Source organism: Alligator mississippiensis, chromosome 9 (genome assembly GCF_030867095.1).
Source record: "Alligator mississippiensis isolate rAllMis1 chromosome 9, rAllMis1, whole genome shotgun sequence".
Lineage (NCBI taxonomy): Eukaryota > Metazoa > Chordata > Crocodylia > Alligatoridae > Alligator > Alligator mississippiensis.
Window position 1 is genome coordinate 36,504,371 of NC_081832.1, and position 23,400 is coordinate 36,527,770.

The 23,400-nt window shown below is 45.3% G+C and overlaps 1 protein-coding gene across 10 annotated transcripts in view; it reads right to left on the bottom strand.

Moving 5' to 3' along the window:
- Positions 1 to 454: 454 nt before the first annotated feature.
- Positions 455 to 23,400, bottom strand: part of PHF20 (PHD finger protein 20) — a 217,609-nt gene continuing 194,663 nt past the window's right edge. For all 10 annotated transcript variants that reach the window (XM_059733315.1, XM_059733309.1, XM_059733312.1 and 7 more), the window contains 2 exons: positions 17,523 to 17,706; positions 455 to 4,089 (listed from right to left, as the gene is read on the bottom strand). In XM_059733315.1, the coding sequence (XP_059589298.1) occupies positions 3,947 to 4,089; positions 17,523 to 17,706 (327 nt within the window). In that variant the 3' untranslated portion in view covers positions 455 to 3,946. The remainder of the gene's footprint in view (positions 4,090 to 17,522; positions 17,707 to 23,400) is intronic.

Sequence of the window (23,400 nt, forward strand, 5' to 3'; positions counted from 1 at the left end):
TATTTTTGCACCTGAGAACAATGTATAAGTGAGCCTCAGTAAGGAAGAGTTTTTCACCTCCATTGCTTATTTATTTCACTATATTTTGTACGTCATCTCAGGCACTGTTCTGGGAAAGCCCTCACTATTGTCCAAAGCTAGAGAGTTCATATGTATTCATTTCCAGATGCTGTTACTAGATGGTTAGCAGTAGCAAAGTTGTTACTTAAAAATTTTGACTAGAAGGTACTCCCTCTTACCTGGATCTTTCGTAAGATTCTGAGTGGGCTGGGCAACTACCCTCAAACCCTCAAGCCCATTATCTGCACAAGAGCTGTCAAATTCCTAATCTACTATGCCTTGAAAACATTTTATGTTCTAAGCATTACACTGTAAAGATTAGTTTATTTATTGTGGATTTTTATATATATCATATGTGACGAGAGCCTGCAGAAATTGATCACTCTAGAGAGAATAATGTCAGTTAATATTTATTATTCTTGATACCCTAACAATCTCAACGTTAACAGTGAAGAAAAAATACTAAAAATGACCTTTTAAATGTGTTACTACCTTGAATATTCATTACATTCAAACAAATAGACTTTAATAAGACTTATCCAACAAAAACCTATTTATTTATTTCAAACACCAAGATACAGAATTTTTCAAGTTTTGCAAATATTGCTCCAAAGCAAAATTCTATATACAGCGCTCTCGGTTCTAATAGTGCATAAACAAAGACAAATATACTTATGCATCCACAGTGCAATGTTTGCTCATTTCATCAAGGCTCCATGTTGTATTTGCTTACCAGTGATTCAAAAAGAAACAAAAAAAGTGACTTGCCAGACCAAAGTAGTGTTGGTCCAAACTACAGCTTAATGTAGAAAACCTGCAAAATGAGGGATAAAACAACCAAGGCAGAGCACAATGCAGAAACTTTTCTGAATGTGACAAGCACTAATTTATTTTAAATAAATGTTTTCAGACTTTACTATAAATGGGCTTCCTACTGCATAAATGATCTGCTAGCAGAAAACAAAACTTCAGTACTTGATACTCAATTCACCCAATGGAATTTTCTTTTTCTGCTACTCTTAAATATTGCCCTGAGCAAAAATTTACTGGCAAAAATAAGTAGAATGAATGTACCAACACCAGTTATTTGGAAAGGAGAACACTCTATTTGAAATGAAAGCCAACTCAGGAGATTATTTATTCTACTCCCTTTAACTTTAAGAATGTTGATTTATTATTTGTACCTAATACTGACTTCCTAGTCTGAGAGTTCATTTTATAATTTTCAAACAGGAATTAATTTTACTGGTAAAACTCAGTAACAAAACAACAACAAAAAATCCCTTTGAAGCTATTGCTTAAACTCCTTGTTCTGATATAATTTTTATCATCTGGTTGTTCTGTTTATTGTAGAGCAACACAATGTATTATCATAATTCACATCACCTAGAAAAATGACACATATCTTAAGCATTTGTTTTTCCTTTCAGAATTAATTAATTTATATTTAAATATAAGCCTTATTCCAATCATGTTACAGCAAAATAAACTTATTGTTCTGCTGTTCATCAAATTAATTGTATAAGAATTAGTGCCAACAACTGGGTGCATCTACACGTGCGATTAATGCACATGAATAAACTCCGGCCCTTATTGCTCTGGAGCTTTTTGCTCCTGGGCATGCTGTTTGAATATACACCTGGAAGCAAAACATTTTGGACCATATTTCTCCAGAGTTTATTTGTGCGCAGCATGTGAACCCTGGTTGGTACAGCCCGGGCTGGCAAGGGACCCAGGGGGTCAGCCTGCCAGCTCAGGGCTGCTCCAGCTGGGCTTCATGTGCTGCAGCAGGGCTGGGTGAGGCACAAGCCCAGTCAGAGCTGGCTGATTTCCCAGGTCCCTTTTTAGCCAGGGCTGCTCTGACCAGGCTCCACATGCTGCAGAGCAGCAGGCTGAGGCACAAGGGTGCTTCAGTTTTGGGGCTGCCTGCTGGCTAGCTGCGCACTGAAGTACCCTGTGCCCCAGCCAGCTGGGGCAGCATTTACACATGCGCTGCTGTGTATGAAAAGATTCTGCAGCAGGGTAATATTTGTATTTTACAAGTACTACCCTGCTGTGGAGTTTATTACTTTTGTGTGCCCTAATAGGGGGATACATGTAGACAATGAGATGTTACTGCAGAGTTAATTAGTCAACTGTGCAGTAAATGTCTTGTGTAGACACACCCCCTGAGACAAACTATTCCCTGAAATGAATGCTGGTAAAGAAGCTTTAGTTACTACCTTGAGTATCTTATTCCATTTTTGAAAAGAAACAAACTGGTAACAATGTTCACTGTAGATACTGTTGCTCCTATGATAATATTGGCTATTTCAAGTTTACATACTAAAATCTTTATTTTCTACAGCATATGCACATTACAGATGTATATGTCCATAATTAAAATGTGTACACTTATGGGCTTTCCAATTACAACTGTGCTTCTATTTTAACCTTTGGTGGAACTACCATAAACAGAACTGTAGGCAAAATCAAGATAACAGAAAAATCCTTTTTTAGGATACCCTCTCTCAATACCAAAACAGATCATCATTTTCCATTGTGAAGTTACATGCAGCAACATTTGGGGGGAGGAGGTGTGGGGGAAAACATAAAATAACACTTATTATTTATGGAGCTATAATCTGCAGTTAAAAGGCTTTTAACATCTCAAATACTTACAATATATCAACATTTCAAAAAGTATTGTATAGCATATCCTCAACTTAAGCAGCATTTTCATCTTGATGTCTAAATAATACAAACCAGAAAATTAAAACTTCTTAAGGTATAAAAAGGGACTTCAAAAACATACACTCTTTAACATAATACCAGCTCACTGTCTGTGAGACAGTACCTCATGCATAGATTGAGGTTTTATTTGCATAAATATAAAATAAACCAGTTCCCAAAACTACACATTCATAGTGAGTCTTTACAATGAGCACATCTAAAATATTGAAAAAAGTCTACAGTTCAAAATAAAACTGGAATGACAATTATTAAGTTGGTATAAAACAGACATAACATCTACTCAGACCTTACTGAAGATTGGAACTTTGAGTGCATCTCCCCTCTTTTAGAGACAGAGCATAGGTTGCCCCCAAGAGTATCCTGTTAGCACTAGTTCAGGAGGCACAGTTTGGCCATATTTAAAGATTCAGAAACACAAAATCATTACCATAAATGGGTCTCCCCAGTACCATAAAGTTATGGGATACTACCATGATAAACATGGAAAGCAATCGTTTACTATGAAAGTAAGTGCAACCCAACTCCAATCTTCTGGTACATCTATTTAAAATAACAGAAGTGGGGCTTTAGGCCAGGATTACTTGCAAACCTCCATGTAACAGCTTATAAGAGTTGGACATTCATACTTATTATGCCTGAAAATTGGTGTAACATCTCATATTGATTAAATACTGTGCTATGCATAAACCAGTAGGAATAAAGCATGAACAATCACTATACAAGTCACTTAAATAAACTCTATAGAACATAATTTATAACCTGTGTCACCTAAACATTTTTGGCTCTTAGAACTCTGTTCTTTAGTGGCACAATTTTAAATCCATTTAATTATGCAAAAAAGTTTATAGTATCATTCAACAAACTTCCTGTAAAGAGTGAAAAAAAATCTACTACTATAATCTATTAGCCTGTTCCTAACATTTGAAAACAAGGGTAAATCCCCTTCCACGTTGTTAACTAATAAACCCAAACAATCAAAAGATAAGGAAAACCTAGTTTGTTACTGCTTTCTGAACAGTAAAACTTTTTCACAAATCCCTGAAATCTGCATCACATGCAATCAGCATGCTTATTTCATTTAAATATATAGCAGTGCTCATGTTCGTATGTTCCATGTTCATATTCAATAGCAATTTCCAAGATCTTTCTTGTCTCACGTTGAGGAACACAGTGCAATCTGCTGCACCTTGCCTAGGTCCATAAGAAGCTGTTTTATACAATGTTTTAGTTGTGGAAGTCTAGCTAGTGGTTCTGGCGGTTCCAGCTCTCCTGTGTAATCCAACCAACTTTCCAAAACTGCAAAAACAAACAACGCCCCCCCCCCCCCAGAAGGTGTTAGTACTGTTCACTATTTCAATTTGAGTGCATAATATACATCAAGTCACAACAACAACTATTCTTGGAATCAATATATTTTTGAAAGATAAATACAGTACTTTTAACATACACAATATTTAAGAAATCAGAAAAGAAAACTTCATATTAAAATCTATGTGGGATATCACAAGTAGTAACTGGATAGATATAGGATTCTCATGTACCAAATCAATCCCTTCACCTCTGAAAGAATTATAGCGCATGCCCCTGAATGGAGCGTAAAACATCCTAACATTATACTAACCTGACGATCACCATGGATACCGAGCATCAGCCTAGTAATAAATCTGACAACGGGTAGAGTTAAAGGGGAATTACTGAGCTGGATGGTGGGTACTGGTGGAATCTGTCTTGGGACTAGTAGATACAATATGTTCATTAACGACACTAACATAAAAGGTTCTATGAATAAAATTTGCCAGTGATACCAAGTTAGTTGGAATAATCAATGCAGAAAAAGAATGTAACATCATACAAAAAGAACTGAATGATCATGAGGACTGAAATGGGATAAGGTCAGTACTATATAATATAAGGTCACATACTTGCTGTTACAAGACTTTAACCTATAATCTGGGACTTCATTAGTTGGAAATTAGAGGCCCTGGGTATATGATCTGACCTAGGATATATCAGATGAAGTGTTTCCAGCAGAGAAGAAACATTAAACAGTACTGCATAAACCACTGAGCACATCTCACTTGGAATACTGCATACAATTCTAGTCACATTCAAGAAATACTGAATTCAAAACTGGAACAGGTGCAAGGAATGACTACCAGAATGATCAGGGGAATAGAAAGTTTACATCGTATGAGAAGTGACTAAAAATTGGATTGTTTAGCTTAGCAAAACAAAGGCTGAGAAGGAATATGATTGTTGTTTAGGACTGTATCAGAGACATGGTAACCACCTGGGCAGAGGAAGAGCTATTTAAACTACTGGACAATATTGGTACATGGACAAATAACTGGCCATTAATAAATATAGGCTTGGACTTCTTTAAATTTAAACCTACTTTTGAACTTCTTAGATTTACAGTTGCTTCTAGAATAAATACAACATCCCTCCACACCTACAGCCTAGGGAATGACCTGCTGGGTAGCACGGAAGTGGAAAGGGATCTTGGAGTCCTAGTGGACTCCAAGATGAACATGAGTCGGCAGTGTGACGAAGCCATCAAAAAAGCCAATGGCACTTTATCGTGCATCAGCAGATGCATGATGAACAGGTCCAAGGAGGTGATACTTCCCCTCTATCGGGCGCTGGTCAGACCGCAGTTGGAGTACTGCGTGCAATTCTGGGCGCCGCAATTCAAGAGGGATGCGGATAACCTGGAGAGAGTCCAGAGAAGGGCCACTCGTATGGTTAAGGGCCTGCAGACCAAGCCCTACGAGGAGAGACTAGAGAAACTGGATCTTTTCAGCCTCCGCAAGAGAAGGTTGAGAGGCGACCTTGTGGCTGCCTATAAGTTCATCACGGGGGCACAGAAGGGAATTGGTGAGGATTTATTCACCAAGGCGCCCCTGGGGGTTACAAGAAATAATGGCCACAAGCTAGCAGAGAGCGGATTTAGATTGGACATTAGGAAGAACTTCTTCACAGTTCGAGTGGCCAGGGTCTGGAACGGGCTCCCAAGGGAAGTGGTGCTCTCCCCTACCCTGGGGGTCTTCAAGAGGAGGTTAGATCGGCATCTAGCTGGGGTCATCTAGACCCAGCACTCTTTCCTGCTTATGCAGGTGGTCGGACTCGATGATCTACTGAGGTCTCTTCCGACCCTAACATCTATGAATCCAATGCACTTGGCCCTAGATTAGTGACTTGTACTTGCAAACAAACTCCCACTCAGTACAATAATTTGTGTTTTGTGTTTTCTTTAAATGGTTAAAATATTATATAACAACAAAAAAACCCAACAAGGATGTTACTTTGTGACATTTTAATCATTTTAAAGAAATCCATTATCAAACTTAAAACCTTAACAGGCTGATCCACTACTGTGCTCTATATGCTCTAAACCAGGGGCAGGCAATTTTGGGCAGAGGGCTGCTGGGCAGTTTTGGCAGGCTGTCAAGAGCCACAAGGGTAGCCCTGCTCCTTGACAGGTGCCCCGCCCCCTGGTCACCATCCTGGGACCAATGTCCCAGGGCCGGCACCGGTGAGGCCCAAAGCAAGGCGCAGGGTGGCAGGGGTTTGTGGAGCCGGGATGGGCTGCACCAGCAGGGAGAGGGGGGACCTAGCCCGGCTTCATAGAGCCCCTGCCAGCTGGGACCCTGCGCTCCTGCCATCCTGCTGTGGGCCCCGCCGGCATGGGGCCCAGGATGCCGGTGTGGGCCCCATGCTCCCACCGGCTCCCCATCCACTCTCGGCCAGTACCCCCCAGCCCTGTGGTACAGGCGGGGGGCAGCAAACAGCCCCAACCCCCTGCTCACCGGCAGGGAAGAAATTGGTGCTGAGCACAGGGAAAAGTGGCATGTCGCCCGCCCCATGGCCGGTGCTCCCTGCTGCAGGTGCTCGCAGCCCATTGTGGGGCTGTCTGAAGCAGGCACAGGCAGCCTCATGCAGGCTGCAAGCGGCTACAGCGCAGGGTGCCGGCCACGGGGCGAGCAAGGGGCCGCTTTTCCCCACGCTCAGTACCAACTTGTAACCCGCTCCGGAGCTCGCGTGCTGAGCAACCCACAGGTGGCGGTGGCAAACACTGCCCGGTGCGGCAAGCGGTGGGGCCACAGCTGCTGTCACCACAAACAGCCCCAACAGGCGAGCCTGGAGCCAGTGTGGGGCCAGGTTACAAGGTGGTGCTGAGCGCCGGGGTGGGTGGGAAAAGCAGCCCCTCCCTGCCCTGTGGCCGGCGCCTCACGCTGCACCTGCTTGCAGCCTGAATGGGGCTGCCTATGCCTGCTCTGGACAGCCCCGTGGGGGCTGTGAGCAGCTGCAGCAGGGAGCGCTGGCCGTGGGGTGGGCGAGGGGCCGCTTTCCTCCACGCCGGGAAGGAGCAGGGAAGGAGCCCAGGGAAAAGCTGATCATGGCAGGGAAAAGTGGCTCCTCCCCTGCCCCATGGATGGCACTCCCTGCTGCAGACGCTCGCAGCCTGCACGGTGCTGTATGGAGCTGGTACAGGCAGCCCTAGGTGGGCTGTGAGCAGCTGCAGTGCGGGACGCTGGGCATGGGGTGGGGCAGCTCCCCCCCCCAACGGCACTCAGCTTTTCCTCCTCTGCACTCCTTCCCTGCTTGGGGTCCCCCCTTGCCCTTCTCCACCCCCCCCCCCCTTACCTGAGGTTCCTGTGCCGCCAGGGCAGCCACATGCTCCCATGTCAGAAGCTCCAGGCTGGGGCTTCTGGCTGGTGGGGGCAGGGCCCAGTGGGCCCTGCTGTTGTGGGAGCCTGCCAGGCTTCCCCTGGGTCCTACTGCCCTTGGTTCCTGTAATTTTTGACAGGAACCAAGGGGAGATAAATATTAATTTTCTACATTTTTAGGGGCCCTGCGGGCTGGATAAAATGTCTGTATTTTGTCCACCCCTGATCTAAACTCTCTGTACTATATCCGATCCCTTGTGGGAGAACACTAAGCTTGCATTTTCTCAATCCTGGAACTTTTTACATGCACCCAGATACACAAACAAGGAAACTCTGGCAGATCCATTATATCTTATTGTAGTACACTGCAGTACACCAGCTGCAGCACAGAGTTCCCTGGCTGCAATGAGCAGTTATGGATTTTAGGAGTATCAAATTCATTTGATACTGCCTCCACGCAACAAAGATACTACTAGTAAAACAACATTACCTTTAAATGAGCCACCCAAATACCCCTGAAAAGCCACCTGCAATACAAAAATAAAACCCCTACTGACTGCACACTTCTGGTTGTCACATACCATCCCATGTTGAAACCTCTGTGAAAGGTTATCAAACTATACTTGAAGACAATCTCACTTTGAACAGAATATTCCTCAACCCCATCCCACCACCTTCAAGCCACTTCTAATTTTGACGAGCTCACCATCAAAAGCAAACTCTCACACTAATGTCAAATGGAACAAGACCCTGATTGAATAAAAAATGCAAACCTTGCCAACACATCTTAACACTGCAAGTAACACCTTCCACAACAGAACCATCAGAATCCATGGTTCCCAAACATTTCTAAGACAAAGTATGATATAATACACCTCATCCTATGCACCAAATAGTTTCATGGATACTACATGAGTGTAACTGAACAACAACTGTAGTCTAAAACTAACACCCATAAAACAACAATACAGGACAAAAATATCCAATCACTGATGGGAGAATCCTTTATGCAGAACAACCACTCTCTCAGTCCCTATCCTCAAGGGAAACATATGCAATACTTTCAAAAGATGGGCCTGCGAACAATTCATAATTTTATTGGATGCTGAAAGTTACAGACTTACAGATGAATGATTTTACGGCTCATTTAAATTTATACCCCCCTCTACTAACCTATTTCTTCGAAGCCCTTAGCATTTGAATGGTTTTACTCTTTCAAATGATCAAGTATCACTCTCTCAACTGGTCTGTAACTATTTCTGTTAAAGTCAGTTTGCTTTTGAGCCTTACTTCCCACTTCCCTTCTTAAGTAACCACTTTCATTTAATATGATGGGGTTAAACAAAAATAATTTTTCTACCTGGTTTTTAGCTTAAACTGTATTTGCTTCTTTCCCATACCTAAGGAGGGGTGTTTTGTGCTCAAAAGGTTATCTAACATCTCTTCCAGCAATACCACATAACATCCCTAGGATGCAACCTGCAGTCCTCCAAGGAAATGCAAACAATGAATTTACACGGAGGAAATTTCTAACAGCATTGAGATTTGTAAATGTCCCAGCAAACCAACAGACAGTGGTCTTGTGCATCAACACAGGCTGTAGCCAAGTAGGCTTCAGAAAATGGCAGGTGGTAAACAGCCCAGACAGTGAGAATTCGCCAGGGAACTGACCGAGGCTGCATGCTCTCCGTCCACGGTTGTCACGGGAGACTTCAACTACCCTGACATCTCATGAGATGAGCACTCAGTCAAATCCGATCAGGTCTCAAAGCTTCCTTACATGCATGGATGAGCTCTACCTGTCTCAAGAACTTTATGGGCTGACAAGAGGTAAGGCACTTGTGGACCTGGTACTAGCCAAAGGGGATGATCTAATCAGTGACCTAAGAATCAAAAGGAAGTTGGGTGACAGTGACCACAAGTTGATCACTTTCACTATCCATTGCAAAGCTGGCAAGTCAGCCAGCAATACAGTAGTCCTCGACTTTAGGAAAGCTGACTTTCATAAGCTCAGGAGGCTTGTTCTTGAGGCCCTGAGAGGCCATGATTTCACAGGGAGGGGAGTACATGATAAGTGGTTGCTCCTTAAGGAAGCGAGCCTAGAAGCATAAGGGGAGTCCATCCCAACCCATAGGAAAGGTGGTAAAAGGGCTCAACAACCCCCTTGGCTCAGCAGGGAACTCATGGACCTCCTATGTCTAAAAAGAGAGGCTTATAAAGGACGGAAGACAGGAAACACCACTAGGGAGGAGTATTCTGCACTTGTCCATGCGTTCAGGGAATGAACTAGGAAAGCCAAGGCTGCAACTTAACTCCAACTGGCTACACAAATCAAGGACAATAAAAAGTCCTTCTTCAGATATGTGGGGAGTCAAAATAAAAATAAGGGCAACACTGGACCCCTGCTAAACCAGCTGGGACAGCTAACTACTGACACCCAGGAAAAAGCCAATCTGTTTAATGATTACTTTGTGTCAGTTTTTCATCAACCCAAAGGGACCACCCTGCCTAACATGATGTGAGATGACCAGGATGAGGGTGAATATATGCCCACCATTGGCGTGGATCTTGTGAGGGAGCATCTTGAGAGGCTGGACCCCCACAAATCAGCTGGTCCGGACAGATTGCACCCAAGAGTGCTAAAAGAACTGGCAGGCATCATAGCATGGCCACTGGCAAGGATATTCAAGAACTCATGGTGTTCAGGCAAAGTACCTGAAGATTGGAAGAGGGCCAATATGGTGCCCTCTTCAAGAAAGGGAGGAAAGACGACCTGGGAAACTACAGGCCAATCAGTTTGACCTCAATCCCCGGGAAGATTTTGGAAAAAAATTATCAAAGAAACCATTCTTGACAGGCTAATAGAAGCCAACATTCTGAAGGATAGCCAGCACAGGCTTGTTGCGGGTAGCTCTTGCTGACCAACCTCATTTCCTTCTATGACCAGGTGATAGATCACCTGGACAAAAGGGAAGAGGTTAATATCATAGATTTGGACTTTAAAAAAGCCTTTGACTTGGTGTCCCCTGATGTTCTCGTGGACAAACTGGGCAATTGCAGCCTTGACTACTCCACAGTCCGATGGCTGGGGAACTGGCTCTGAGGTCAGACCCAGAGAGTGGTAGTTGACGGAACCGAATCAACACGGCATTCAGTGATTAGTGGTCCCCCCACAAGGCTCCATTCTCGAACCTGTACTCTTTAATGTCTTCATAAATGATCTGGACACTGGTGACAGAAGCAGACTGGCTAAGTTTGCTGATGACACCAAACTTTGGGGAAGAGTGTCCACACTTGAAGATAGGCTGGTGATCCAGGCCAACCTCAATAGGCTTGCAAGGTGGGCAGATGAACAACATCAGGAAAAAAACCCTGCATCACACTTACAGGTTTGGCAGTGCTACATTCACTAGCACCATGACCAAAAGAGACTTGGGGGTCATGATTGACCACAAGATGAACATAAGCCACCAATGCAATACTGCAGCTGGCAAAGTGAATAAAACTCTGGCTTGCATCTACCAATGCATCTTGAGCAAGACCCAGGATGTCATCCTCCCATTGTACTTGGCCCTGGTGAGGCTGTAGCTGGAGTACCGTATCCAATTCTGGGCTCCACATTTTAGGAAGGACATGGAAAAGCTTGAAAGAGTCCAGAAGAGAGCCATGCCCATGATCAGAGGGCAAGAGAACAGGTCTTATGAAGAGAGGCTGCAAGCTATGGGACTCTTCAGCATGGAGAAGCACAGGCTGATGGGTGACTTGGTGGCAGGCTATACATACATAAGGGGTGTGCATCAGGATCTGGGGGAACACCTGTTCACCAGAGCACCCCAAGGGATGACAAGGGTCAACCATCACAAACTCCTGCAAGACCGTTTTAGGCTGGACATAAGAAAAACTTATTTACAGTCTGAACCCCCAAAACCTGGAACAGGCTCCCCTCAGAGGTGGTGCAAGCACCTACTCTGGACACTCTTAAGAAACATCTGGATGCTTATCTTGCAGGGATCCTTTGACCCTAGCTGACTTCCTGCCCCTTGGGTAGGGGGCTGGACCCGATGATCTTATGAGGTCCCTTCTAACCCTAATGTCTATGAAATCTATGCTCCGTGGCTGGAGGCCTTCTGTGAGTGTTCCCCACTCCAGCTGGTCTAATAAAAAAATACCACCTCTGTTACGAGTTCCAATTCCTTTTGCCTATAGACCAATATGGCTGCAACCTATATACCTCAAACATGGGAGATATCAAATTTTACTATTTTTTTTAAATTAAATCTTCATAATTTTCCAAGAAGGAAGCAAAATTTACCACCTGGAAACCTGAAAGCTGAAACCTTGGCTCCTGCCTGTTGTTCAAGCTAAATTTGTATTTTCAGAGACCTCAGATGCAACTCAACACAAAAGAAATTCCTGCCCAAAAGAGCATTCCATTCCATCTCCCCACTCTCCTGTGAAATATGAAACATCATAACCAGAAGGAAACAACTGTACATCCTGCTTGCCACCAGACAACTTTGAGGTTAAAAGACTGTTCCAACTTTTATCTGAGAGTAATTTGCACAAAATGAACTATTCCAACCAGGAGCTCTAACAACACCTTCAGCTCTCCTGTGAAATATGAATTTTCATTTCCACCTAGGAGAAATTTTACAATCTTTGCATTCTCCTATGCCTCAAGAAGGGTGAGCGTGTCTGAAAGCTTGCAAATAAAGATTTTTTAAAAATAAATATCTAGTTGGTCTAATAAAAGATACCACTTTTGCCATGAGTTCTGATTCCTATTCCAGTAGGGAGGCACACATGGCAATGGCTATGGATGGATAATGGCCTTGAAAGGAGACCTCCTTGTACACATTGCTGAGGCCTTTTCACCTTTGTAAGAAGACACCACAGGGGAGGAGCAGTCCCAACCATGTTTAGGAAACATCTCCCCCAGAATACAGGTTTCCCTTGCTTTATGCTGTACGTGCGTTCCTGGAAAATGGCACATAACTCAAATTCGCATAAAGGGAACCCAGTTTACAATATAACAAATATGGATACATTCCAAGACCTCGACTGTATTCACCCCCAGACCCATTTCTACCACTTTTACAAGACAATTTTAGTACTCACCAACAGAAGACAGTACACATAAGCACAGGGTGGTGGTGAATGTTACCACAATGGCAATGGCAACTACAGAAACACATGTTGCAGACAATGAGCAAGGAGCACAGATCCACGCAGGAGACTATATTTTGGTGCATGTCACTCCCACAATGCACTGCACAAAGCAGCTGACTGCAAGCTTCCACCACACCAATCACATAAGAGTGAATTTACTTCGCATATACTACCTTTTTGGTATAAAAAGGGTCATCGCATAAGAGCAAATTCACACATCCAGAACCTCTTTAAACTGAGGGAAACTTGTATATCCTGTACAGTCAGGTATCAGCTGCAGTCACCTGGTATTAGCAGCAGCCAAAACACCTCTACTCAAGGATAGATATGAGAATGTAAGAAATGCCATACTGGGTGAGATCAATGGTTCATCTAGTCTAGTATCCTGTTTTTGACAGTGGCAAATAGTAGATGTTTTAGAGGTAGAGCACATGAACAGGGTGTATCTAGACTGATCTATCCCTCCCATCATACCCCCGTGGCATCCACTACCATTGGGGTTTAGGGATGTCAGAGGATACTGTAACAGGGGCCTTCCCGGGGCCAGCCAGCTGGGCTCCGCACCTGTTTCTGGCCTAACTGCCCACCTCTCTCTTCTGCCATGCCTTGTTGTTTAATAATTGGTGTCTTAATTAGGTGGGAGGCTGCCCTTTGGCAGCCCTGTTCTCCTGGGCCTATGTATGCAGCTCCAACCATCCCTGTGCTGCATCCCAAGCCTTGCAGATGACACACACACACGCACACACACACACACGATGTTCCCTCACACCACGACTGGTGCTCCTGGGTCTCACAGGGACTTTCCCTCCCTCCTCCCTGGAGCAGCAGGTCATTGTGCTCAACTTCTAGGTCTTTCTTTTGACCTACACTCAGTCTCCTTGACGTGGAGGACTTACTGGGGTCAGGACTCACCCTTCACTCTCTAGCTGAGCCCTCCTACTCAGCCTCTGGCCCAAACTACGGCCTCAGGCATCCATGAACATACCCTGGCCTTTTCCCCACACATGGAGTTCTTACTATGCCCACTCTGGAGTCTCTACACCACCCTGGGGTCTTCTCATCCTCCTCACAATCAACTACTCATGGAGCTGGCCCTTGCACTGCCCTTCAGACTTACTCTTAGTTCAGCCCTACTCAACACACCCCTGGGACTGCCTTTCAGGTCTACTCCCTATTCAGCCCAACTCAGTCCCTCTCACGCACAGCCCTTCAGACCTACCCCCATTCAACCTTACTCTGTGCAGGGCCACCTACATCCCTGCCTTCTCAGGGCCTTCACAAATGCCCTCTCTCTCTCCAGGGCCACACAACTATCCCTGACCAAGAGCCTCTAGGGTCTTCCTCCCCTCAGGTGGCTGTAGCCGTGCCTGGCCCTCTTACCCACTGAATCATGGGGGCTAGGGGTTAAAGCACCCCGACCTGCCTTTCACCAGGGTTGTAACTGTCCTGGCATTTCCTGGGGACTCCTGTGCCACCAGGAGCCCCACCAGACCACCCATCCCCAGCAGGATACAGTTTTACATCATGTCCAGGTCCAAGAGCCTCCTGCTCTTACCTTCTGATGTTCCTGCTGCAGTTCAGTCAAGCGATGTTTCCGCCTGGGCTGGCAGCAGCAAACTGCAGCCTTTATATCCCTCGTTCTCAAAATGGCTGTTGCCTTCAGGCACCTGCTAGCTGCCTGACTCTCCCCTTACAGTGGCAGGCACCCAGAGGTACACTGCCATAGATATAGCTCTGGCTGTTCAGTGGATGCCCCCCTAGTTCTAGTATTCTGGGACTTGGAGGATAAGAGTTTTCTACTCACTTTATCCGCACCGTCAAAACCTGACAGGCCTCTTAACATACTTTCTTTTAGCTTTCTCCTTTCCAAAGAATCCTAGTCTTTCAACTCTCTCCTAGTACAGCAGCTGCTCCATACCTCTGATCATCTTCACTGCCCACCTTTTCTAATTCTACTACATACTTTTTGAGATGCAAAGACTAGGTCTGCCCACAGTATTCAAGATGTGGGTGCGCCCTGGATTCACACAGTGGCATGATGATATTTTCCATTTTGTTTTCAATTCCCTTCTAAATGGTGCCCACCCAATATCTGACTGGCTTTTTTGGACACTGCTACAAATTAAGTTGATTTTTTTTAGAGAATTATCTACAGTGACTCCAAAGCCTTTTTCTTGAGTTGTAAGAGAATTCAGAACCCAGCACTGTGTACATCTAATTGAGGTTATTTTTCCCTATGTGCAATACCTTGCACTTGTTGACATAGAAGTTCATCTGTCACAATTTTGCCCAGTGACTCAGCTTTATAAAATCTTTCTGGAGCTCCTCTGTAGCAGCTTGGGATTTGACTACCCAAAATAATTTGGTATCATCTATAAACTTGGAGATTTCACTGTGCACTCCATTTCCATTGGCAATGAGGTTGAACAAAACCAGACACAGCACGTATCCTTGCAGGACACCATGGTTGACCTTCCTCTACCCTGAAAAGTAATCATTTAGCCCTACTCTTTGCTTTCTAGCTTTCAATCGACAAACAAAAACCCTTCCTCCCAATCCCATGACAACTGTTTTTTGGTGAGGGACTTTGTCAAAAGCACCGTCTCTGTGCTTGTTAACACCCCAAAGAACTCTTGCAAATTGCTAAAGCAGGACTTCCCTGTACAAAAATCATGGCGGCGACTCCTCAGCACATCATACCTGTCCATGTCATTGCTGAATTTATTCTTTATTATATATTCTATCAACTTGCCAGGGATGAAAGCGAGACTCACTGGTCTGTAGTTCCCAGGTTCACCTCCAATTCTTTTTGAAAACAGAAACCAATCTCATTTGGCATCAGGAAGGAATTTTATTCCACAGCCAGACTGGCATGGCCTAAAGGGCCTTTTGCTGTCCCCTGAAGCAGGGACCATAGTCCTCTTCTTTGGATCTCTTCTACATTGATAGTGCCCTCATTCCCCTGCTTTACCTGTAGCAAGTTAGGGAATTTTGGATGTTTTTGTGCATTGTGCCTGGTAGCTGTTGGTAGGGGGTGCCTGGTAGGGGGTTGTCTGTAAAATGTTAAGCATAGATTAGACAAACAATTGTCTAGGATGGCTTTAGATAGAGATGGCACTGCCTTCAGCAAGGGGTTAAACTAGCTGAAATTTTTCACACTGGTGGGTGTGTGGTAGAATTTCTGCTTACTATGTGGGAGAGCTGAGTTCAAGTCCTGGCTGGGTCAAGTAGGGGTGAGTGAAGTGACAGAGGCAGAAATTCTTATTCTTCACAGTAAGGGTGGCCAAAATTTGGAATGGGCTTCCAAGGGAGGTGGTGCTCCTCCCTACATTGGAGGTTTTTAGAAGGCTGGATAGACATCTGGCTGGGGTCATCTGACCCTGGCACTCTTTCTTGCCTAGGCAGGGGGTCAGACTCGGTGATCTCTTGAGGTCCCTTCTGACCCTAGCATCTATGAATCTATCATTAGAAAGTCTGGGGAAACTTGGTGCCAGTAAGTTTTGGATGGCATGACACACCTTCCTGACAGCTAATTCAGCAATGGACTAATCCAAGCTGAACTGACTGACAACAAACCAGAAGTTATTGGAGGTTGCCAGCTTCCAGACAGTAACTGCCACTTGCTTTTCCATGCTAATGGGCACATACACCCATGTTGCCTCTGAAGCAATGGTCTCAACTCAGCACAGAACTCATTGAACGATTGCCAGCATATATTCTCCTGCTGAGAACACAGTGCACATGAAACCAATTGTTTTTCCTGATGGTCAATTGCAGGAAGCACAGAACAGCAGCCTGGAGATTGAATACCAAAAAGGCTCTGCAGTTTCCACTTGGCAGTTCTATGAAGACGCAGGGGAACTGCAGAAGAATGGGATGTTTGAGATCTCTTCTCACTAACTCCCTAGCTGGGGATGGGCACACCAACATCAGCTCTGGCAAAATTTGAGACTGTTCATTTTAGAAAGGGATGTACATCTAATGTAGACTATATTTGGGAAAGGACATCGTATTCTTCATGCATATTAGTTTCTATCCCTATTTTAAATAAAAATTTCAAATCAGCCTTAATTATAGAGCCACAACCTACACCTTTATAACAGAAATTAACACACTATATATGTTAAGCCCAAATATCAAGTATACCTCATGAAGGCAACTTGGTTATTTTATCAGAGCCAGAGTGGTACTGGTCACTGATGCGGAAAGCCACAGCAGTACTCACAGTGTGGCCCATCAAATTCCAAACAAAACCTGAAAATTCTGCTAAATACCTTGTCACAAGGACATGAAAGAGGAAGGAATGAACTGGAAGTCATAAGATCCTGATTTTATTCTAAGCTCTTCAACTCATTCACTGTAAAACCTTTGTCAAATTATATAACCTCTATTTTTCAGCATATGCACATATGTACATTTAAACCAGTTTTAACACTGGTGAGGCAGTGTTAAAACTGTTCCAGTTTTGCTATATTTTTATGTTTTCCAGATTGTCTATATTAACTATTAGAGCTTAACATCTGGAATGTTACCCTTTCGAAAGAGCTCCAAGCGTACTGTATCCATACTCTTCGTTTTTTCATTTCTAAAATGTAAGCAGTACTTCTATTTCTTGTAAAATACTCATCCAAAGAATTTAAGCAGCACAGTATAACTGACAAGTATTCAACTCTAAATACAAATATTTCTTTGGATCAATATTTAAACTGGATGAGCTAACTGCAACATTTTCTATAACAAATTAAACTATCATCAAATAACATAATATAATTCACTGTCCAATGATCATACCCAATGCATAGTCACTCCTAAAACAGAGAAAGAAGAATTCTCATCTCCAGTTACTAAAACAGCAAGTCTAATAAAACAATAAAAAGACACATTATCTACCATCCAGTTCTTTCTCGATGAAATCCATCCTGTGTGTAACTTCATCTTGCAGAGATTCAACATGGGCTAAAAGATTAAGCTGCCACTGTAGATGCGAGCTTACAATTCCTTCCTTGTCTTTTTCCAGCAATTTTCTTTCAATAGCTTCATCCGAAGAGAATTTCTTAGAAACACATTCTCTAACCTACCAAAGGTAAGTAAATTAGTATTTGCTGTAGTGAAATGGAACTATTCAAACTACATGATCCTTATAGTTACTGAAATTAACTATACAATGTTTCTGTTATGTTGTTCCCTGCACTCTTGATTGTTTCTGCATTTATAAATTATTTCACAATAATCCTTGAAATCTAATTGGCTGTCAGATATTACATATATATAAAATACATAATGCACATATGTATGCATAATAAGTGGAACAATGTGTGTGTGTGTGTGTGTGTGTGTGTGTGTGTGTGTGTACACACATGTGTAAAATATAATCACTCTGCAAGTATAAAATTCACTATATGCCAGTTGGCTGCTACTAAGAATTTTCATGCCCTTTGTCAGGAATAAAAAGCTGCCTCACCCTCACACTCTTAGGTAAGGTATAAAGCTTCTACCATTTAAATAAGCAAATAAATAAATAAAAAGCAATTAATTCAAACCTGATGTTGCAGGAAAAAAATGTTTAAACAAAAATTGTTACTTGTTTTTCTTTCTAGGAACAACTTTTTTCTTTCAACATCCCCAGACAAATTTAACATTTTGAAAACAGTAGAGAAACTCCAAAACTATATTAGATTAACAAAATGAATGTTGTATTATTATCATCAAAATATCTAATTAATTTGTACTTGGCATGTATAGGAACTTTGAAGAAAGCTGCTGCAAAGATAAAAACTTCTCTCAAGTAAAACAGACAGCTGTTAACAAACAGCTCAAAACAGGAAAAAAAATCTACAAATAAGTTTTTTATTCTGTATCTTGATAGGTTCCACAGACTGAGACATTTGGGCCACAGCAAACCATAAGGGAAAATTACTAAGAAGTAAAATTGAGAAATAGGAGAAGAATGGATATGGTTCCCTCTAATCAAAAATATTTACTTATTTGAAACACCTGTATGGACAAAAAGTTTAAGTTTGCTTTACAAATATGCCTATGGATGACCAGAAGTCAAGTTTCAAGATTTCTTTTGTGGTGACAAACACCTTCAAATTCACCCAAGAAACCTTGTCTGCCTTCTTCCCTAAGATGCTGTCATGATGCTTACAAATGTGGCTAGGTGTAGGTAAGTGGCAAGCAAACATCTGAGCAACCAGACAGGACAGATTACTAAATTAGACAGACTCAGTAATTTTACAGATATCACTTGATACAAAATGCTATGATACAGCTATTACATCAGCATGGTTCTGTAGTACTAGAAGTATAGCAAAACTGCTGAAGCTTTAACAGTTTCATTCAGTGTTAAATATACATCAATCAGGCTAATGTTTAATGCTAGAATCATGCAGACATAACAGATAGCTGAACCCTCTGAAGTGGCAGGTCCGCCTCCCTCTTGAAAGTGTTTAAGAAGTATGTTTGTCTATATTCTTTGGGAGCAGTTGTTGATTTTGTGCTTGGATGCAAGGAATCTGGTAAATTGTGTGGCTTACTTATTGATCTCTGTGAGGTCATAGAATCATAGAACCATAGAAGTAGGGTCTGAAGGGACCTTGTAGATCTTCAAGTCCAACCCCCTGCCTGGGCAGGAGGGAAACTGGGCTCAAGTGACCCCAGCCAGGCAGGCATTGAGCCGCTTCTTAAAGACCCCCAGGGTAGGAGCCAGCACCACTTCCCTTGGAAGTTGGTTCCAGATCCTAGCCAACTAGGAAAGGGAGTCAATGATGACTCCAAGATCCCTTTCTGCCTCTGTGCGCTCAAGAAGGGAGTTTCCCATCTTATAAGTGTGCTGCCGGTTACTACTGCCCAAGTGTAGCACCCTGCACTTGTCCGTATTAAAACGCATCCTGTTTTTGTTAGCCCACCCTTGCAACCTATCCAGGTCTTTCTGCAGTCTTTCCCTCCCTACTAACGTGCCCACCTCACCCCATATTTTGGTGTCATCAGCAAATTTGAACAGGTTGCTTTTCACCCCGTCCTCCAAATCGCTGATAAAGAAATTGAACAGTGCGGGCCCAAGGACCGAACCCTGGGGGACTCCGCTGCCCACTTCCCCCCAGGTCGAATATGACCCGTCCACAACCACCCTCTAAGTACGACCCTTCAGCCAATTAGCAATCCATCTGGCTGTGTGGGCATCGATGCCACAGTCACCTAGTTTTTTAATGAGGATGGGGTGGGAGACAGTGTCAAAGTCCTTGCTGAAGTCCAGAAAGACTACATCCACAGCGACACCTGCATCCAATGGTTTTGTGACCTGATCGTGAAAGGCAATCAGGTTGGTCTGACATGACCTTGCCCCTAATGAAACTGTGCTGGTCCATGTAGCTGAGCTTTCAAGACTGAAGATTGTTTCCTTGCATCTTGGGATTGGGTGACCAGGGCTCTTTGGCCTTTGATCATGCCAAATGTTTGAAGTCTGAGTAGTTAATCCATCCTATTAGAAAGGTACCTGTGATGACCAGTTAAAATATGTATATAAAAAGGTACTTGAAAAAACTAGAGAAGGCTAAAAAAAATTTTTAAAGTTTGCAGCACAGTGGACAGGAGTTTGGCAAGAATATGATGCACACTTTTTTTCGTCTGAAGACAAGAAATGGAATTAAAAAAGCAAGGAGAATTAGAGGAAAAGATTTGTAGTCTTCAAGACAAGCTGATGACCTACAAATAATCAGAAGCAAAAGGGTTCCTAAACATCTGCACCCCCAGATATCTAAAACAGAATTCCAGAGTGCCTCTCTGTGGGCAAGTGTCCAGTTTCCAAGGACTCCCCAAGAGCTGAGCAAATCTCCCACTCTGTGGTTGACTAGGTAGAAGTGGCTAGTAAAACTTATGTGAGGACTTCGGTGGACTGATATCACCCTATGACTCCTGCCCCAGACCACCTGGCTTTTCCACTTCTCCCACTGCCACCTGATGCTAGCAACCAGCCCGTAGAATGGATCCATGTAGGCCTTGCCTCGCAGATCAGACTTGTTCCATGTCATGAGCTTGAGCTGCTGATTATGTAGAAAAGGTACTGCCAACAGAAGCTGATGGCCAGCCTGGCTTTGGTCATTTGAGAGACTGAGAAGGGACAACTCTTGTGGGAGGCGGCGGCTGAGTGCAGCCGGGCCGGGTCGAGCCCTGCCCAGGCCCCTACTTCGCCCAGCCCCCCAGGGAGCCATGCGACCGGAGCCGCGCGAACAGGCTGCGCAAACAGGCGCGCTTCTCTGCCGGCGCGCGAGTTAGCGCGGAGTTCGTGCAGGAGGGTGCCGGACCCTGCCTGCGCACCCCCCAGGGTAGACAGTCCCAGCCGTAGCCAGCCTCCCAGAGGCATGACACGGATGGGCACACGCCGCACCCCGAGGGTCCCCTCGGGCTCCGCGGCCCCCCCCCTGGCACCTCAGAGACGGCCACCCAGACGGAGCCCCTGGTTCCGGGCTCCACGCAGACGGAGCCCCTGGCTCTCGGCTGCGGGGGCTGCCTGTCCCTTTTTCAGGCTCTGGGGCCTGGGAGCATGGTGACCTCCCCTTGCGGGGTCTGCTCCATTTTGGGGTCTCTGGCACGCCAGCTGGAGGAGCTCCAGGCCACAGTCCAGAGACTGCATGCCATCAGGGACTGCGAGCAGGAGATAGACTCCTACTGCCAGGCCCTTCTCCCCTGGGAGGCGGAGGGTAGATCACAGTCTCCCTCCACGCCAAAGGAGGACTCTGGGACCTCCTGCTGTGTCCAGCCAGGGGCATGGACCAAGGTGGTCAAGGGCCCTAAGGCCCGCCGCACCAAAGCCCCTTCCCCACCAGAACTGAGCAACAGGGACGCACCTCTTCCTGCCCCATCAGAGCCTGCTGAGTTGCCGGCCCCCACAGGCAACATGGGCCCAACTGCAGCTCCCACCCCTGCTCTCCCCAAGACAAAACGTAAGGTGTTTGTTGTGGGAGACTCCCTCCTGAGGGGGATAGAGGGGCCAATCTGCCACCCCGACCCCTTAGCCCGGCAAGTCTGCTGCTTCCCAGGGGCCCACATCCGGGACATTGCGGAGAGGATCCCCAAGCTCCTCAAACCCACAGACCACTATCCCATGCTCCTTATTCATGTGGGCACCAATGACACGGCTCGCAGCACTCCCAGCCAGGTCATGAGGCACTACAGGGATTTGGGAGCGGGGCTTAAGGGTCTGGGGGCACAGGCGGTGCTCTCGTCGATCCTCCCAGTCTCAGGCTATGGGCTGAGGAGGGAGAGGAGGATCTATGTGGTCAACCAAAGACTGCAGCACTGGTGTCGTCAGGAAGGCTTTGGCTTCCATGACCACATCCCGCTCTTTGGCGAGAGAGGCAGCGAGCTGCTGGGAAGTGATGGTCTCCACCTCTCTCTCCTAGGGAGGAGGCTCTTCTCAGCCAGACTGGCTGACCTGCTCCACCGGACTTTAAACTAAGCCCGTTGGGGGACGGGGGGACTACCATCACTGCTGGCCTGCTGAGCAATCCTTGCAAAGCCAGCGGATCATGGCACTCAAGGGAGCCCACCCCAACCCCAGCCCTGGTAAAATCTGTGGGCAAGGAAGGAGCCCCCCAGGGGGCACTTGCCTGCCTGTACACTAATGCCAGGAGCTTGGGGAATAAGCAGGAGGAGCTCATCCTCCTGCTCAGTGCAAACAATTATGATGTCATAGGGATAATGGAGACCTGGTGGGACTCCACCCATGACTGGACCACGGGGATAGATGGCTATACCCTGTACAGGAGAAATCGTGTAGAGAAAAGGGGCGGGGGTGTAGCTCTCTATGTTAAGGAAAGCTACGCGTCCCTGCAAGCCGATATTGGCGACCAGGGTGGACGGCTGGAGACCCTCTGGGTTAAAACCGTGGGGAACACGGCACAGGAGACACAATGGTGGGAGTCTATTACAGACCTCCCACCCAAAGTCCTGAGCTTGACCAGGAGTTGGCCCAGGAACTGGCTGAGGCAGCTTGCTCCAGGACCATGGTTGTCATGGGTGACTTCAATTACCCAGACATCTCGTGGGAGGATCGCTCAGCAAAATCTGAGCGGTCACAGAGCTTCCTCTCGTGCGTGGATGACCTCTACCTGACTCAAGAAGTCTATGGGCCAACGAGAGGCAAAGCGCTGCTCGACCTGGTACTGGCTACTGGGGATGACCTAGTCGGCGACCTAGAGATTGATGGGAAGCTGGGTGACAGCGACCACGAGCTGATCACCTTCACCATCCGCCGAAAAGCTGGCAAGTCAGTCAGCAACACGGAAGTCCTTGACTTCAGGAAAGCCGACTTTGACAAGCTCAGGAGGCTTGTCAGTGAGGCCCTAAGGGACTGTGACCACAGGGAGAGGGGAGTTCAAGAAGAGTGGTTGCTCCTCAAGGGAGCGATCCTCAATGCACAAACTAAGTCTATTCCATCTCGGAGGAAAGGCAGCAAGAGGGCACAGCAGCCCCCCTGGCTCTCCAGGGACCTAGCAGACCTCCTGAGGTTAAAAAGAAAGGCCTACAAAGGATGGAGGATGGGAGTCACCTCCAAGGAGGATTATTCTGCACTGGTCTGGTCCTGTAGGGAGCTGACCAGGAAAGCCAAGGCTGCAACTGAACTCCAGCTAGCTTTGAGCATCAAGGACAATAAAAAGTCCTTTTTCAGATATGTGGGGAGCCGGAGGAAAAGCAGGGGCAACGTTGGACCCCTGCTGAACCAGATGGGGCAACTGACAACTGACGCCCAGGAAAAAGCCAACCTATT